The 20,027-nt window shown below is 45.1% G+C and overlaps 1 protein-coding gene across 1 annotated transcript in view; it reads right to left on the reverse strand.

Moving 5' to 3' along the window:
• Window positions 1–12,544: 12,544 nt before the first annotated feature.
• LOC141257870 (vomeronasal type-2 receptor 26-like) overlaps window positions 12,545–20,027 on the reverse strand; it is a 32,778-nt gene continuing 25,295 nt past the window's right edge. The window contains exon 4 of the mRNA XM_073672879.1: window positions 12,545–13,461. Coding sequence (XP_073528980.1) covers window positions 12,545–13,461 — 917 coding nt within the window. The remainder of the gene's footprint in view (window positions 13,462–20,027) is intronic.

Below are 20,027 nucleotides of genomic sequence, written 5' to 3' on the forward strand. Positions count from 1 at the left end.
TTGATTCCTTCACGCAGCGTGTAGTGCATGCGTCTGCGTCCCTGGTTGGAATGGATTGAAAAATGGCCAATCTGGTTTTTAGCAAGCAGTCAAAACTCTGGGGAACACCCCTTATTTACCTTACAAGGGGGCTCGGCTTTGCGAGCCCACCCAGCTGCAGAAGACCTAAAAAATCCTTCAGATTCCATATATTGGTGTGGGGGGGTCCCACATCCAAGAGGGAGACATCATCTTGACCGTCACCAATATTCATGAAGATAGATATTAAATATGAAACCTCTATGACGCTCAGAATCTCAGAATCCATTATCTCAGTTCCCGGTCATTCCTCAGTTATGCAAGTTATACTATTGTAATGGGAAAAAGGTGAGCATTCAAAAAACGTGGTTCCGATGTTTCTGTCAGACCTGTGCGTGATTAAAATTGGCATAAAACGTTTGTACAATTAAACAATGGGATTTTTTGGAGGGATTTTCCGGTTTGTACCAGCGCTTGCCCTGGACTGAGGTTTTATGGCGGGTCATAAAAATTCCTGGTTTGGGGAAAAGCAAAAGTGAGTTCTATGTCTTCACTTACAAACAGATAGGGGGTGGGTTTTTTTTTCCTTTTTTAAAACATCTCTCATTTTTAAAAACTCGGGCAAAAATACCTTTTGCCTGACACCTCCCCCTTTTTGACTGCGCTATGGAGGTAGGACCTTCTGGTACTCCTCCAAGCGTATGTCTGGAGGCTCCCCTCGCCGGGACAACCCATCGGCATTGCCATGCTCGCTGCCCTTGCGGTGTTGAACGGTAAAGTCGTACTGCTGGAGGGTGAGGCTCCAGCGTAACAACCTTCCGTTGGCACCTGACATGGTGTGCAGCCAACTCAGGGGGTTGTGGTCAGTCACGACAAGTAAGGCTGTAAGCGGTTGAGGGCCCATACAATGGCCAGGCACTCCTTCTCTATGGTGGAATAGGCCACTTCCCTCGGCATCAGTTTCCGGCTTAGGTACAACACGGGGTGTTCTTGGTTCCCCGAGTCGACCTGGCTGAGTACAGCACTGAGGCCAAACTCACTGGCGTCAGTCTGTACTAAGAGTGGCCGTGTGCCGTCGACCGCCTTTAGTACAGGAGAGCTGCTCAGGGCAGTCTTCAAAGCTCTAAAGGCCACCTCGCATTCATCCGTCCATTTGACGGAATGGGGTAGGCTCTTCCTGGTAAGGTCTGTCAAGGGCTTCGCAAGGCTACTATAGTCCTGCACAAAGCGTCTATAGTACCCTGCGGTGCCCAAGAAGGACTGCACCTGCTTCTTGGTCCTGGGGGTGGGCCAGGACACGATAGCGTCCACCTTCCCAGGCTTTGGCTTCAGAGTACCCCCACCTACCCGGTGCCCCAGGTAGTGGACCTCGTTCATGCCCATCTGGCACTTCCCCGGCTTGATGGTCAAGCCCGCCTGGTGAATGCGCCCGAGCACCTGCTGCAGATGCTCGAGGTGATCCTCCCAGGTGGGACTGAAGATGGCAATGTCATCCAGGTACGCTACTGCGTACCTCTCCAGTCCCTGGAGCAGGTGGTTGACCATTCGCTGGAACGTGGCAGGGGCATTTTTCATTGCGAAGGGCATGACCGTGGATTCATACAATCCGAAGGGGGTGATAAAGGCGGACTTCTCCTGGGCCCCGGGGCTCAAGGGAATCTGCCAATATCCCCGACTCAAATCCATAATGGAGAGATAGCTCGCGCTGGCTAACCGCTCCAGCAGCTCCTCAATGTGTGGCATTGGTTGTGCGTCAGAGGCGGTGATAGCGTTGAGCCCCCTGTAGTCCACACAGAACCGGGTGGTCCGGTCCTTCTTAGGCACCAGGACTACAGGTGAGGCCCACGCGCTCTTGGACCGCTTAATCACCCCCAACTGCAGCATCTCCTCGACCTCCTGGCGCATGACATGCTGCACCTCGTCGGAGATTCGATAGGCTGTCCGCCGGAGTGGGGCATGATTCCCGGTGTCCACTTCATGGACCGCCACTTCAGTCCTGCCAGGCAGGTTGGTGAACACTGCTTGGAAGGGTTTCAGCACTGCTTGCATCTGAGACCTCTGGTCTGCGGATAGCAAGTCGCTTAGCTCTACATCCTCTAGGGACCCGCTGGCCTTCGCTTGGGCGAGCATGTCCAAGAGGGGGTCATCCTCCCCATCCTCGGGCAGGTTGCAGACCGGTAGGACGCAGGTTCCACGTTCTTGATGAGCCTTCATCATATTAACGTGAAATGCCTTCCGCCTACCCCGCTCGTGGTCAAGTGTGATCACGTAGGTGACCGGGTTGAGCTGTTGGTGAATGACGTACGGGCCTTCCCAGGCCGCCTGAAGCTTGTCCTTTGGTACGGGGACCAGCACCCACACCTTCTGACCCACCTGGTAGGTCCGTTCTCGGGCGTTCTGGTTGTACCAATGCTTCTGGTCAGCCTGGGCTTGCGCCATGTTGTCATGCACCAACTGCGTCAAGGTCTGCATCTTGTCACGGAAGCGCATGACATACTCCACGATGGACACTCCTGGGGAGCTCGGCTCTTCTTCCCAGAATTCCCTTATCAACCCAAGGGGTCCTCGGACACGCCTGCCATACAGGAGCTCAAAGGGGGAAAACCCCGTCGAGGCCTGTGGAACCTCTCTGTAAGCAAATAGCAGGTGTGGGAGGTAACGCTCCCAGTCGCGACCCTGGGTCTCAACCAGCATTTTTAACATCTGTTTGAGGGTACCGTTGAATCGCTCACACAAACCATTGGTCTGTGGGTGATACGCACTCGATACCAGATGCTGCACCTGCATTTTCTTACATAGGGCCTCCATTAAGCGTGACATGAACTGAGTCCCCTGGTCGGTAAGCATCTCCCTGGGAAATCCTACTCGCGAAAAGATGGCCAAGAGGGCGTCCGCCACCTTATCCGCCCTAATTGAGGACAGGGCTACTGCCTCCGGATACCGGGTAGCATAGTCTACCACGGTAAGGATGAATCATTTTCCAGAGCTGCTGGGTATGGCCAGTGGTCCCACAATGTCCACAGCAATCCTCTGGAAAGGCTCCTCTATCACTGGCAAAGAGATCAGGGGGGTTTTGGGGGCCGGCCCTGACTTTCCCACTCTTTGACACGTGGTACAGGATCGACAGTAGTTCACCACATCTGTCCTCATTTTGGGCCAATAAAAGTGATGAGACAGCCGGGCCTTGGTTTTGCTGACCCCCAAGTGTCCAGCGAGTGGAATTTCATGGGCGATCCGCAACAACTCATCCCTGAATGGGTAGGGGACGACCAGCTGTCTTTCCCTCAGCCACTCCTGTTGGGGTGTACAGGGAACTGTCTCCCGGTACAACCTCCCTTGGAACCAGAATACCCTCTCCTTAACCGACTTGGAGGTGGGTTTCTCAGCGAGGCTCCTTAACGTCTCTAGGCTAGCATCTGAGTGCAGAGCTGCCTGAAACTTCTGGCTGGAGGAAGCCAGAAGTGAGGTTAAGGCCACGTCCTCACTGGGACCCTCTGGGACCGGCTCTGGGTCCATACCTGATTCAGTTATTCCTCTGTTCGAGGATGGTCCAGAAGGCAGGGCGTTACTTGCGTTCTGGGCACTCTGACTGCGGGTAACAGCGGCTATATAGGCCGTCTCCCCGGGGAATAACCCCGTCTCATTAGCCGGCGAGGCCATGAGAACTACTTCTCCATCATCCTCCATTACCTCAGGCACAGTGCTACGTATGGGGCAGCGACTATCAGCCAGGTCACCATCTGTTGTGACACTGGTCACTGGCACAGCCCCACCTGCGCCATGGTCCTCGTGCCTCTCCCCATTACCCTTGGCACTGACCTTTGCTCCTGCTAGGGGATCCTCAGCAACATCACCCCGCAGAGTGACATGGCTGAGTTCTCCTGCACCTTCCAATACAACAACATCATCATCATCATCATCATCATCATCATCAGGTAAAGCATTGACAGTCACATTATCAGCATTTACCTTACCAACCGTAGCAGATCGGGGAGGGGTGTCAGGGACATAATAAGCAAACATCCTCCCCAAATCAGTTCCCAACAAAACATTTGCAGGTAGGTTTTTGGATACTCCCACTTCCTTCACCCCACTCCCCGCACCCCAATCAATAAAAACCCGGGCCATGGGCAAGGGGCATCGGACGCCCCCAATCCCAGTGACAGTCAGGGTCTTTCCTGGAATAAGCGCTTCAGGGGACACCAGTTCGGGTCAGATGAGGGTTCGTTCGGCCCCAGTGTCCTTGAGGCCTACAGTGAGAGTGTCCCCCACCCTGACAGACTGAAAGTTTTCACAGGCCCTCCCAACCGGCCCACCCACCAAAAGAACTGAGGCATTAGGCCCTGGGGCCTTGGATGGGGGGTTCTTCCTCTGCTTCTCTGGGCAAGTGGCGCTGAGATGACCAGTCTGGTTGCAGGAATAACACCTGCGGGCATCGGATGCAGGCAGGGCCTTGGCAATGGGAAAAAGGCCTCCGGAAGGTCGGCTGGCAGGGGCAGGGATGGTGGTTGATGGCTTACCCCCTTTCCAGCTGGCGACGACCGGCTTCCGCACCTCTGGTCTCCGGTTGGCCTCGTAGGTGTCTGCGATCTGCGCTGCTTTATTGGCATCAGGTGGCTCCCGATCCATCACGAACTGCCGTACCTCAGTCGGACACAGATGCAGGAACTGGTCTTTCACCATCAGGTCCTTTAGCTGCTCAAAGGTGGTCGCTGACAGTCCTTGGATCCACTGCTCAAAGTTGGTTCTGAGCCCGTCTACCACATCACGGTAGGTGTCCTGTGGTCCACGTTGGAGGGTTCTGAATTTTTTCCGGTAAACCTCCGGAGTCAGCTGGTACTTTTTTATCAGGGCCTGCTTGACGGCCTCATAGTCTCCATCCTGCTCTCGAGGGAGGGAAGCAAACACCTCCAAAGCTTTTCCTCGGAGCCCTGGAGTCAAATATCTTGCCCATTGGTCGATGGCAGCTGATACTGCCTGCAGGCCTTTTCAAAGCCTCGCAGAAATGTGTCCAAGTCCCCATCCTTTTCCATCACAGGGAAGTGCTCAGGACGAGGTTTAAAGCAGCTGGCACTGTTGGACTCACGGGTCTGCGTAGAGGGCGACTCCTTCTGAATCCGGGCTAGCTCCAGCTGGTGTTGTCGGTCAGCTTGGGCTTGTCGCTCAGCAGCCTCTCGGTCAGCTTGGGCTTGTCGCTCAGCCCGCTCCTGGAATTTCAGGATCAGCTCCAGTCGTCCATCATGATTGTCTGTGGCGAGCTCCTCCAAGGCCATCTGCAGGTGGGGGTCCACACTACCCTGGTTGCGGGTATGGCTGGCAATCACTGGTTGGACCCCGGCAGCAGCGCCATCCGGGCCTTGGCTGGCCGCCCCCTCATCAGGGCTCTGCTGTCGGACGGGCTCTGCAGCATCTTGTAACAGTTCAGAAATCATTTGTTCTTTGCTTTTGCGAGGGGGTCAATGCCTTTGATTATACATATTCCAGTAAGAGTGTCCTTTTTCTGCTGGTGATACCAGGACTCCCCAACTACGACCATGATCACCAAAATAAAAATAGAAAAGAAAAATCGAAGAAGGATCGGGGTAACTGCTACACATACAGTATTGTCTCAGATCTAATAAACACTGAGTTCGATCTTCAAAACTTTTGTGCAAGTTTTTAGTGAGAGGAATGATTGCTCAAACCAGATCACTAATGTCCTATGATCCCACCGCTGCCACCAATTTGTCATTAAAACAACACCCACTCTTGGGTCAGATCTTGCAGCTCTCTGGCGCCCCCTTATCCTGCTGGTCAAACACGGTATTGACAGAGGATAAGCACGGGTGCCGCAGCTCTAATTTATGTCGACTATTGCGGCACGTGATGTGACAGGACGTATATATACCACCAGTTCCTTCCAGGAACGTATATATACCTCCGACCAGCCACCCTCAAACCACAATATCACATAAATACTGGTATACTGCCACCACCGATCGCTTAACAGGTGGATCGGGTACCTGGTAGGTAACGTGAATTAGCGAGTGAGGAACGTGTTTGCTCGACATAGGACAAGAAGAAAGAAACTGGTAAATAATTAATGATTTACTCCCAAAAGGGGGGCAGTGTTTACAAAATATATACAAGATATTATAAAGGAGACAATTTACATGTATGCATAAACAGTTATTAAAATAAAAGGGATAAGTAATAGCAAAACCTGCTTCACAAGGTGATGGTCTCAGATTCTGTGGGGGGGACGGCTCCCCGGAAATTAGACTTGATTCCTTCACGCAGCGTGTAGTGCATGCGTCTGCGTCCCTGGTTGGAATGGCTTGAAAAATGGCCGATCTGGTTTTTAGCAAGCAGCCAAAACTCTGGGGAACACCCCTTATTTACCTTACAAGGGGGCTCGGCTTTGCGAGCCCACCCAGCTGCAGAAGACCTAAAAAATCCTTCAGATTCCATATCTTGGTGTGGGGGAGTCCCACATCCAAGAGGGAGACATCATCTTGACCGTCACCAATATTCATGAAGATAGATATTAAATATGAAACCTCTATGACGCTCAGAATCTCAGAATCCATTATCTCAGTTCCCGGTCATTCCTCAGTTATGCAAGTTATACTATTGTAATGGGAAAAAGGTGAGCATTCAAAAAACGTGGTTCCGATGTTTCTGTCAGACCTGTGCGTGATTAAAATTGGCATAAAACGTTTGTACAATTAAACAATGGGATTTTTTGGAGGGATTTTCCGGTTTGTACCAGCGCTTGCCCTGGACTGAGGTTTTATGGCGGGTCATAAAAATTCCTGGTTTGGGGAAAAGCAAAAGTGAGTTCTATGTCTTCACTTACAAACAGATAGGGGGTGGGTTTTTTTTTTCCTTTTTTAAAACATCTCTCATTTTTAAAAACTCGGGCAAAAATACCTTTTGCCTGACACTCTGTGTGTAATGGACTCTATATAATAGATCCCTCTGTGTGTAATGACTCTATATAATAGATCCCTATGTGTGTAATGACTCTATATAATAGATCCCTCTGTGTGTAATGACTCTATATAATAGATCGCTCTGTGTGTAATGACTCTATATAATAGATCCCTCTGTGTGTAATGACTCTATATAATAGATCCTTCTATGTGTAATGACTCTATATAATAGATCCCTCTGTGTGTAATGACTCTATATAATAGATCCCTCTGTGTGTAATGACTCTATATAATAGATCCCTCTGTGTGTAATGACTCTATATAATAGATCCCTATGTGTGTAATGACTCTATATAATAGATCCCTCTGCGTGTAATGACTCTATATAATAGATCCCTCTGCGTGTAATGACTCTATATAATAGATCCCTCTGTGTGTAATGACTCTATATAATAGATCCCTCTGTGTGTAATGACTCTATATAATAGATCCCTCTGTGTGTAATGACTCTATATAATAGATCCCTATGTGTGTAATGACTCTATATAATAGATCCCTCTGCGTGTAATGACTCTATATAATAGATCCCTCTGCGTGTAATGACTCTATATAATAGATCCCTCTGCGTGTAATAACTCTATATAATAGATCGCTCTGCGTTTAATGACTCTATATAATAGATCGCTCTGCGTGTAATGACTCTATATAATTGATCCCTCTGTGTGTAATGACTCTATATAATAGATCCCTCTGTGTGTAATGACTCTATATAATAGATCCCTCTGTGTGTAATGACTCTATATAATAGATCGCTCTGCGTGTAATCACTCTATATAATAGATCCCTCTGTGTGTAATGACTATATAATAGATCCCTCTGTGTGTAATGACTCTATATAATAGATCCCTCTGTGTGTAATGACTCTATAGAATAGATCCCTCTGTGTGTAATGACTCTATAGAATAGATCGCTCTGTGTGTAATGACTCTATATAATAGATCCCTCTGTGTGTAATGACTCTATATAATAGATCCCTCTGTGTGTCATGACTCTATAAAATAGATCCCTCTGCGTGCAATGACTCTATATAATAGATCCCTCTGCGTGCAATGACTCTATATAATAGATCCCTCTGCATGTAATGACTCTATATAATAGATCGCTCTGCATGTAATGACTCTATATAATAGATCCCTCTGCGTGTAATGACTCTATATAATAGATCGCTCTGCGTGTAATGACTCTATATAATAGATCCCTCTGCGTGTAATGACTCTATATAATAGATCCCTCTGCGTGTAATGACTCTATATAGTAGATCCCTCTGCGTGTAATGACTCTATATAATAGATCGCTCTGCGTGTAATGACTCTATATAATAGATCCCTCTGTGTGTAATGACTCTATATAATAGATCCCTCTGTGTGTAATGACTCTATATAATAGACCCCTCTGTGTGTAATGACTCTCTATAATATAGGAGTTTCACTTTTTGTATTGAAGAACTGAAATAAATAATTTTTTTTATGATATTCTAATTTAGTGAGATGCCCCTGTAGATGTTCGTTTTCCATAAGCCAAAAATGAAAGTTGTCCTGTGGGTCTTCATGGGCAGTAACTCTGTAAAAAGTTTCTGTTCACAGCTCAGCCATGAATCACTAGAAACTGAGTTTAACCCCTTAGTGACTGATCCAATTATGTCTTTAATCACCAGGCCAAATTTTACAATTCTGACCACTGTCACTTTATGAGGTAATTACTCTGGAACACTTCAACGGATCCCCCTGATTCTGAGATTGTTTTTTCATGACATATTGCACTTTATAATAGTGGTAAAATGTATTCAACATGACTTGCATTTATTTGTGAAAATATTGGAAATTTGGGAAAAATTTTGAAAATTTCACAATTTTCAAACTTTTAATCCTTATGCCCTTCAACCAGGGAGATAAGTCACACAAAATAGTTAATAAATAATATTTCCCACACATCTGCATCATTTGTAAAGCAGAATCATTTTTTTTTATTCGGGAGCTATAAGGCTTAAAAGTTGACCAGCGATTTCTGATTTTTCCAACAAAATTTGCAAAACCATTTTTTTAGGGACCACATCACATTTGAAGCGACTTTGAGGGGCCTTCATGGCAGAAAATACCCCAAAGTGACACCATTCTAAAAACTGCACCCCTCAAGGTGCTCAAAACCACATTCAAGAAGTTTATTAACCCTTCAGGTGCTTCACAGGAACTAAACCAATGTAGAAGGCAAAAATTAACATTTTACTTTTTTTCACCAAAATTTTTTCTTTAGCCCCAATTTTGTTATTTTCACAGGGGTAAAAGGAGAAAATAAACCCCAAAATGTGTTGTGCTATTACTCCTGAGTACGCCTATACCCCATATGTGGGGTCAAACTATTGTTTGGGTGCACGGCAGGGTTCGGAAGGGAAGAGCACCGTTTGACTTTTTTGAATGCAGGAATGGCTGGAATCGAGAGCAGACTCCATGTCGCGTTTGGAGAGCCCCTGATGTGCCTAAACAGTGGAAATCCCACACAAGTGACCCCATTTTGGAAACTAGACCCCTCAAGGAATTTATCTAGATGTGTGGTGAGTACCTTGAACCTCCAGGTGATTCATAGAAGTTTAGAACGTAGAGCCATGAAAATGAAAATCTAATTTTTTTCCACAAAAATGTACTTTTAGCCCCATTTTTTTTTATTTTCACAAGGGTAATAGGAGAAAATGGACCCCATCATTTGTTATGCAATTTTTGACGAACACCTTGATACCTCATATGTGGTTGTACAGTACTGTTTCAGCACACGGCAGGAATCGGATAGAAAGGAGCGCTAGTTGGCTTTTAGAGCATAGATTTCGTTTGAATAGATCGTGGGCTTCAATAGCCGAGCCCCTGAGGTGCCAGAACAGCAGAAACCCCTCAAGTGACACCATATTGGAAACTCCACTGCTTAAGCAATTCATCTAGGGGTGTAGCGAGCATTTTGAACCCATTGGGGCCTCACAGAACTTCATAACATTAAGACATGAACTTGTCAAGTGCGCAAGGGTAAATAGGTGAAACTGGACCCCATAATTTATTGTGCAATTTCTCCCGAACGCGGTGATGCCCCATATGTCATTAGATATTATTGTTAGGCCACACGTCAGGGCTGAGAAGGAAGGAGCGCTATTTGGATTTTGGAGCACATATTTAGGTAGAATAGTTTGCGGGTGACAATTGCGGTGCCCCTGAGGTGCCAGAACAGCAGAGAAACCCCAAAACTGACCCCACTGTAGAAACTGCACCTCTCAATGAATTCATCTATGGCTGCAGTGACTATTTTGTAACATCCACGCCAGGTATTTTTTTCTGGAGAATTGCAAATATGCCAGTTTAGTGCCCATACATTTTGCCCCCATTTATTGTGGCGTGCCCATACGTTTTGCCCAGCTTGTGCTTCTGGCGATACGCACCCCGTAAATTGTTAAGTGCTCTCTCCTCACTACAATAATGTCAGACATGTGGCTGCTTACTGCAGTTAAGGCACAGTGGGGCTCAGAAGGAGGGGGCATTGGGATTTGGGAGCGCAGAATTCACTGGATTTTATTTGAGGAGCGGGAGCCATGTCGCTTTTCAGAGTCTTTGTTCTACCAGTAACGTGTAGTAGTTGTAGTGACTGATGGTGGACTTGAGTGGGGGCCGGTTTTGTGCAGGATAATTTATGGTTTTATTGGTAACTTTTTGGGGTACATAATATTTTTCAATCGCTTCTAGAATAAGGCTGGATCACATTCTTGTGTTCTACTCTCAGCACTTATGTTAGGGTTTCCATGTAAATCCCACAAAAATAAGATTCAGACGAATCCCCGATGTAACCACCCACCATAATTAGGTGGATGGAGTCCATTTGGAGTCTTCTTCGGTGGTATCCATCTTTCTAGGCGTGCACAGATCTGTGGTCACTCACACTTGTGCGCTAAAAAGACGCCTGAAATGATGGGACACCGGTGGAACAAAGACCAGTCCAAAATGCCTTCATCTGCTGCATAAGTGAGTGGTTCCGTCCGGGGTTTTGATTGAATTGTGGTTTTGGGGAATTTACAGGGAAACCCCAGTATAAGCGCTCATCGGAGAGCGAAGGATAAATGTGAGCCGAGCCTTGTTCTGATTTTTGGGAGGCAGAATGAACGAATAGACAGCAGTACAAGAATAGTCCTTAATTTTGCACGGTTCACCATGCGGCATAAGTGATATGACGGATTTATTCTTTAGGTCGGTGCGATTACAACGATACCAGATTTATTAGCGGTTTTTTTTTTAGGTTTTGCTGCTGTCACACAGTTAAAATGTTTTTTTTATTTTTCGTTGCCCTATTTTGAGAGCTGTAACTTTTTTATTTTTTGGCAAACAGTGCTGTATGAGGGCTTATTGTTTGCAGGACGAGTTGCAGATTTTTTTGGTACCATTTTAGGGCACATAGTGATTTTTGATCACTTTTTATTCAGATTTTTCAGACCCAAAATGAACAAAAAACAGCAATATTTTTATTTTTTGCGCCATTCACCATGTGGTAAAAGTGATAAGACAGACATGTCCGCCGGGTCGGTTACGATGACGGCGATACCAGGTTAATATATATATAATTTTTTTATGCTTTGCTATTTTTACACACTTAAAAACGATATTTTACAAAAATGAATTTGTTTTTGCATCATCATATTCTGAAAGCTGTAACTTTTTTAACAGTTTGGCATTTTTATTTGTACAATTTTTTATATTACGTGCGACTTTTTGATCGCTTTTTATTCACTTTTTTTCAGTATGATGAAAATGCCAATTTTGGTGTGTTTTTTTATTTATTTTTTTGCCATACGCAATAAATAACGTGCCAGTTTTATAGAGCAGGTCATTCAAGAAGCGGCAATTACCAATTATGTGTACTTTTTTTTTGTTTATTTTTGTTTTATCACAAGTGGCGAAACAGATCTTAGTGATTTGTGTGCACTTTTTTGTGTGTTTTTTTCTCCGATGGTTACTAAGTGGGTCTTGCGACCCCCTTGTTGTCACTTTAAATACCGCTGTAAATCACAATTTACAGCGGTATTTAAGGGCGTATTCAGCCCCAAATCGGCCTCAAAACCGTCCGGGGGCCGATACAGCTGACACCCACAGGAAATTCGGCCGCGGTACAGCTGACACCCACAGGAAATGGTATATCGCGGGGCGGCACAGCTGACACCCACAGGAAATGGTATATCGCGGGGCGGCACAGCTGACACCCACAGGAAATGGTATATCGTGGGGCGGCGATATACCATTATTTGTCAGCACTGTGAAAGAGCGGCGCTGAGGAATAAGGACCCTTAACGACTGGCGTGAAAAGGCATATCGGGGGTCATAAAGGGGTTAATTAAAAAAAAAATCAAACCAAACCTTCACACAGAATAACATATCTTTATTACATCATTTAGAGAAACTAATACACTAATTTTCTCTTTAACTGAAAGAATTATATATTTCATTCTCTAGGAAGCTGACTACATGAACATCGCAGTGCTCCTCACGCATCTGTGACTTACCCAATACCATTCCTATTATTACACATGTAGACTAATTTTTACATTTATTGCCATTTCTTATAATTAATTTGGACTTTGTGTTCAGTTCTGGTCTCAGTAGAATAATGTAACATTTGGGAATGAAGATACAGCCCAGAAGTCCAGCACTGGAAGCTGAGATGGCGAAGACCTCCACAGCCACCATATATTTCCCCTTGGTGCTGAGATAGGCTGGGATGAAGGAGATCCACACACTGCAGAAGACCAGCATGCTGAAGGTGATGTACTGAGCCTCGTTGAAGGTGTCTGGAAGTTTCCTGGCCATGAAGGCTACTATAAAGCTCAACACAGCCAGAAATCCAATGTAGCCAATGGCCATGTAGAAAGCAATGGTGGATCCCTCGTTACATTGTAGGACTATCTTTCCAACCTCTATCTCAGTGTTATATACTGGGAATGGTGGAGCCAGGCATAGCCAAAATACACAAATCAAGAATTCGCCAAAACAAGAAACTAGCAAGAGAGATGTAGCAAGATGTCTCCCTCGATACCTCCTCAGTGACCTGTCAGGTTTGGTGGCTTTAAAAGCCAAGACAACGGTAACAGTTTTGGCCAAAACTGAAGAGACAGCAATTGAAAAAATATTCCCAAAAGCAACTTGTCGGAGGAGACAGGACATCTTTGTGGGCTGTCCAATAAATAGAAGAGTGCAGAGAAATGATAAGATGAGCGAGAGAAGAAGGATGAAGCTGAGGTTACGATTATTGGCTTTGACAATCGCTGTGTGTTTGTACTTGATGAACATCCAAAATATAAGTGTCGTCAAGAGGCAGAAGAGAAGAGCAATGACAACGAGACATAAACCCAGGGGGTCATTGTACGACAGGAACTCGAGTGTTCTTGGGATGCAGGCCATCCTTATCTCATTAGACCACTGATCATCAGGACACTTCAAACATCTTTCCATATCTAGAAAACACATTATTACATGACTTATTATCTTTCGAAGAGATACAAGAAGCTATTGATGAGCGATGCTCAAATCTGGTCAAGAAATTTTATTTTTATGGAAGTCATTCAATGCACATTAAATGCTACTTATTATGCTGTGGGGTCTCAGCAGACCCCATAGCATAATAAACATAGAATGAAATCAAAACTTATACTCACCTTGCCACTCACCTGTCCCGCCTCCACAGGCCCTCCCTAAAGCACCATGCGTGAAGTCTTCTTTAGCTTTTCCAGCATCTTTATTCATTGCTGGTAACATCATAATGTGCCTTGGGTAACACACGTAGACTACAGAAGTGTACTCGGCCCTGGAAAACATGACGGACGAGCCGACGAGGATTGTTTCTGGCCTTCTACAAACAGTTGCATGGGCGCCAGTAGCCATTTTGCTGAATTTACACAAAATGATTCAGGAGAATTCAAATATTTTTACGAAGTTTGAAATATTGATTGTGAGGTTTTAGTATGGAGGAGAAATGTGTGAGCAGAAAGTGTGGTGGGGAAGTGTGAGGTGACAACATGGGAGAAACAGTGTGAGGGGACAGTATGAGGAGTATAGTGTGAGGGAACAGTAAGGGGAGAATAGTGTGAGGGGACAGTATGGGGGAAAGTTTGAGGAGACAGTGTAGGCAAGATAAGTGTGTGGTGACAGTATGAAGGCAAAGTGTCAGGGGACAGTATTGGGGAAAAGTGAGGAGACAGTATAGGGAAAATAAGTGTGAGGGTACAGTATAGGGGAAAGTGTGAGGGAGCAGTATGAGAGGGGCAGTGCAAGGGGACAGTATGGAGGGAATAGTGCGAGGGGACAGTATGGAGGAGCAAAGTGTAAGGGGATAGTATGAGGGAGGAAGTGTAAGGGGACAGTATGAGGAGGTGGAAGTATGGGGGGAGAGTGTGTGAGAGGACAGTAAGGGAGGGAAAAATGTGGGCTGATGGGCTTCTCCATGGATTAAGTTCATCTTCAGAGGGTGGTGATGACAGAAATTAGTTTAGGGTAGAAAAATCTGCTAACAAGTTCCCTTAAAAATATATTTTTGGAACAAAGCACTCACAAACTCGCTCACTCACTTTTTCAGATGCTTTGTTATCCCATAGCTGCAATATAGCCCGCAACACTGCAACCTGTGCAAAAATATTTCTTGTCCTGACAATTCCACAAAACTAAGCAGCAAAGATGTTCGAATTGTTGCACCATTGATATCCAAAGCACCTGAATATTCTGTCATGTCTCATCTGGTGAGCAAGTTTGCAAATGTTTTCTTCAAAAGTGTCTTTTAAATGTGTGACTTTAGATTCAGAGACTTTGGAACAGAGTAACTTGTATTTACTGATTGTATTCTTTGTTTCCGGATGAGCATTTGTTAGACAGCACAAGCAAGGATATCTACGAAAAGCAATGGAAGCTTCGCTGGCTGAACAACAGCAGGAGGAGCAATCGGGAATCACAGGATGAGATGAAGCAGAGCAGGCTCAGTAATGAGGACCTGGAAAAGCAGATCTGGGTAATCTGTCACCCTCATATTGAGCATAGGAGCATGGCTTCACTATGAATTGTGAATCAGGGCCACAGGAAGAAGAGCTGTCGATGTCTTCCTCCCATTTGTTCAATGACCTCCGCTGAGCAGAGGGTCTGTGATGCAGCCATCTCCTTTTATATGGTCAGTATGAATGTGAAACAACAGGTTTGTGTGGTGACATTTTTCTGTCCCTTTGTAATTAGGCTCTTCCTGACTTCAAAGCAACGGTACAGCTACATGGCCAATGTCCCAGACATTGCAGTGCCACATTAAAAGTTCTGAATATTGGGATTTTAGTGACAGGTTTAGGTTTTATAGATATGTGAAACATATTTTCAGCATTCTGGCGCAGTGCTGAATATGACGCATTCACTTGAATTGTTGTGCAGCCTGCCTATTAGTCCAGAATCAATATCGGTCAGGTGGATAAAGTTGTATATGCCATGTCTCATATATATAGAAAAAATAAAATTGAGATAGGAAATATGGCATTAATATCTTCCACCTGAGACCTACAGGGGAACAGATATCCTTAATATTGGAGTTCTCATCATTTTTGGCATCTGAAACTGCATCTTATTTGCCGTCCCCCATCTGAGGTTACCAGGGGAGGTAGGTGGGAGCGGCTGGTACTTAATAAAAGCAGTTTCTGGCCTAGAACCCATGTACAGTGCTGGGAGATACAGCGTGCTGTAAGGACTGCGCCAATTTCTAAGCAGAGTGCTCCCCTTCACAAGATCTGCGCCATTCCTAAGACAACAGGTCTAGTAACTTTCTTTTGCTTATGCCTTTTAGTTGTATGTGACAGTATATACTGTATTGTTTGTCCCCTTGGTAACATATTTTGTATATTTTTAGAAGCACGACCTAATTGTTGGATTAAATATATAAAATTTAATAGCTTTGTTCCTCTTCAAACCGCACCCCTGAAGCCTTGTGAGGTTCAAAGTTACCAGTAACTTGCATTCAGTCAGCCTGTAATAAGCAGTTGGTTATTTCAGAGATTTGCGTGGTGACCGTACGAAAGTATATATATATAAATATTTATATGTATATTTTGTGACAAAGTCACTGACAAAATGCTGGAGGGGAGGCATGTTTAACGGAGGCTATTAGCTTCAGTGATTTGAAACCCAGAGGTTTTGCTCCAGCACAATAACTATTGCAAGGGGTTAAGCAGCCATTTTAAAAGAGCTAGGTTTTTGTGAATGGCGATAGAGTGGGTGGGAGGTCGTTCACCATATCTTCACCCCAGGATGTGGTCTGGGGTTTAAATAGCCAGCCTTTTGAACCATGTGGTGTTCAGTCTGGAGAGGCTAACTCCAGAGAGAGGAGCTTGCATTTTTGTGCTAATGCTGAACCGTGTGTTGTTAACCCTGAGTGGCTGGACCCCGGCAGATGTAAGGACTGTGCTGTATCTTTTTATTTTGCTTTGACGTTATGCCGGAAGGTTCATGTTCATTTTATGAACTCTATATTGGTTTATGCCGTTAATAAACTAATCTGACACTTAAAGAGACAGCATTCCGTGTCTACCTCCGTGTACAGCCGAGAGAGCCGCTCTACCACAGTTGGTATTAGAAGGGTGGGCAGTTCTCAGCAAACACATGTGACTGCTTTAAGAGGTACTGCATGTCCTGGGTGAAGGCGACCATAAGCCAGCAAACGACGCCAGACAAAATGGAGGACCTGATTAAGCATCTGGTGCAAGCACAGCAGTAACAGCACCAGCAGCAGCTAGAGCAGCAACAGCTGGCGCAAGAGGAGACCAGTAGGCTGCCCATGCAGCAGCTTCAGCAGCTGCAACAGGACCAGCGCCGACAACAGCAGCAGCAGATCGATTTGCTCACTGAGGCGATTCGTGGCACGGCGACAGCTCCAACTCCAAGGTCAGTGTACGATTTTTCCATCTGGAAGGCAGTAAGGAGATCTCTGCAGAAAATAACCCCGGGTGATGACATAGAGACCTTTCTGATGATATTTGAGAGGGTCGCTGAGAGGAAGAAACTTCCGACAGAACAATTGGCAGAGGTGCTGGCGCCATAATTGACAGGGGGAGCCCCAGAAGGCCTAGTATGACTTGGCCTTGCAAGACGCCAAGGAATATGGAAAATTAAAAACGGAAATTTTGGCCTGCTTGGGGGTAACGATTAAAGATGAGCAAACATGTTAGAAAAACGTTCGCCAATTTCAAATTCGGCACGAACGTTGCGCATTTGGATTCGCGATCGGACACCCGAGAGTTTTTACTTAAAATCGGCAAAATTCGGTAAAAGTTCGGCAAATGATTGCGTTTCCACTACAGTATTTTCAGCACTTTGGCTAGGATAGTGGTGATGTATGATGAGCGGAGGGGACGTGTTTGATGAGGGGAGTGGGTGGGGAGAGGTTTTTTTCCTAACTTAATGTGTGCAAATTGCAGCTAGCCAATCAGGACGCAGGAACAATCCACAATGTCCAGACACAAGGGCTTGTGCCATTGGCTGCTGAAATCACATGTTCCTTTCTATATAAAGATGGGACATGTTGTTTTAGCGCCATTTTGTCAGTATAACAGGTCAGAGACAGATTTCAGATAGTTAGCTACTCGGTGGATTCTAAATCAGATAGTTTAGATAGATAGAATCCTGTGTGGCTGTGAAATCTATTTTTTTCTGTTACAAACGTGATGCAGTACACCACATCTCAGCTTGTAATTTTGTGGCGGTGAAATTCAGCTGTATGCAGAGCTCGTTCAGAGTAAAAAAATCTAATTTTTTTTGTTACTAACTTGATAGAGCAGGCCACATCTCAGCTTGAAATTCAGCTGTATGCAGAGCTTGTTCACAGTATAAAAATCTAGTTTCTTCTGTTGTTAACGTGATACAGCAGGCCACATTTCAGTTTGGAGCATATATTGTATTTTATACAGGTCTTATCCACAGTAAAAAAAAATTCTTCTGTTAGTAAGTTGATACGGTAGGCCAAATCTAAGTTTAAAATTGTTTGGAGTATATATTCTATTTAATACAGGCCTCATTCACAGTAAAAAATAATAATTTCTTCTGTTACTAATGTGATACAGTAGGCCAGATCTCAGTTTGAAATTGTTTGGACCCTAGGCTGATCTGATATCACCCTGTCTCCCCTACCGTCCCTATATTGGTTCCACACCAATCGCCGAACAGTAAACATAGGCCCCGTAAAACCCTAGCTGCTAGGCCCTGGATAGGGAAGGGGGGGTGAGCAATGGTCAGTCCCCACTATAAACTAAAGACAAGAAAGGAGACAAACACGGGGGGAAAACTTAGCTTGAGCAGACTTCAAAGAGATTGCACCAAAGTCCTCCAAAGCACTAGAGAGGAAGTACACACACTGCAGCTCCAAGTCTTCTCAAGAGAACATGTGAATATCACCGTTCCCTCCCTGCTGAAAACTGAAACCATTTAAACACACTGACCAGGGTGTCAATCAGAGCAGGAGGAGAGGTAGCCACTGGATCCTAAGGTCAGAACAATTTAAGAAGAAGTCTGCAATGCCAAACAAAAAGACCTTCTGCAGCCAGCTTCAGAGTGACTGTCTGTCACATCTGACACACCTGTGACATCTCCAACCACAGAACCTCCACTAGTATTTCCGCTGTAGTCAGGTTGAGTGAGAGACCGTCAGCTGTAATGGAGGTGGACATGCCTGCTGTTTAATCTTCACCGAGCACACCACATCTTTCTCAATCCACTGTAAAATCTCTGCCTGCACTTCATAGAATCATAGAATCATAGAATGGTTGAGTTGGAAGGGACCTCCTGGGTCATCTGGTCCAACCCCCTGCTCAAAGCAGGATTCACTAAATCATCTCAGACAGATGTCTGTCCAGCCTCTGTTTGAAGACGTCCATTGAAGGGGAACTCACCACCTCTCGTGGCAGCCTGTTCCACTCATTAATCACCCTAACTGTCAAAAAGTTTTTTCTAATATCTAATCTGTGTCTCCTCCCATTTAGTTTCATCCCATTGCTTCTAGTCTTTCCTTGTGCAAATGAGAATAAAGATGATCCTTCTACAATGTGACAGCCCTTGACATATTTGTAGACAGCTATTAAGTCTCCTCTCAGTCTTCTTTTTTGCAAGCTAAACATTCCCAAATCCTGCAACCGTTCCTCATAGGACATGGTTGGCAGACCAGTCACCATTCTGGTCGCTCTTCTCTGAACTTGCTCCAGTTTGTCTATGTCTTTTTTAAAATGTGGTGCCCAAAACTGTACACAGTATTCCAGATGAGGTCTGACCAAAGAGGAGTAAAGACCGATAATGACTTCACGTGATCTAGACTGTGTGCTTCTGTTAATACATCCCAGAATTGTATTTGCCTTTTTTGCTGCTGCATCACACTGTTGACTCATGTTCAGTCTATGATCTATTAGTATACCTAAGTCTTTTTCACATGTACTGTTGCTTAGCTCTATTCCTCCCATTCTGTATATGCTTTTTTCATTTTTATTGCCCAGATGTAGTACTTTGCATTTTTCCCTGTTAAAAACCATTCTGTTGGTTGCTGCCCACTGCTCCAGTTTATTTAGGTCTTTTTGAATCCTCTCTCTCTCTTCTCTAGTATTAGCTATCCCTCCTAGCTTTGTGTCATCAGCAAATTTAATCAGTTTACCCTCAATTCCTTCATCTAAATCATTGATAAAGATGTTGAACAATACAGGTCCCAGGACGGAGCCCTGTGGTACCCCACTTGAGACATTCATCCAGCTGGATGTGAAGCCATTTACAACCACCCTTTGAGTCCGATCAATAAGCCAGTTATGAATCCACCTAACAGTTGCCTGGTCCATTGCATACTTGGTCATTTTTTCAATAAGGATGGTGTGAGATACTTTGTCAAATGCTTTGCTGAAGTCAAGATATACTATATCTACAGCATTTCCCTGATCCACCCAGTCAGTGATTCTGTCATAGAAGGAAATTAAGTTAGTCTGACATGACTTGTTAGTTACAAACCCATGCTGACTCTGGTTAATCACTT

The sequence above is a fragment of the Phyllobates terribilis genome, unplaced genomic scaffold (genome assembly GCF_046119375.1).
Source record: "Phyllobates terribilis strain yellow unplaced genomic scaffold, ASM4611937v1 Scaffold_3__8_contigs__length_932513732, whole genome shotgun sequence".
Classification (NCBI taxonomy): domain Eukaryota; kingdom Metazoa; phylum Chordata; class Amphibia; order Anura; family Dendrobatidae; genus Phyllobates; species Phyllobates terribilis.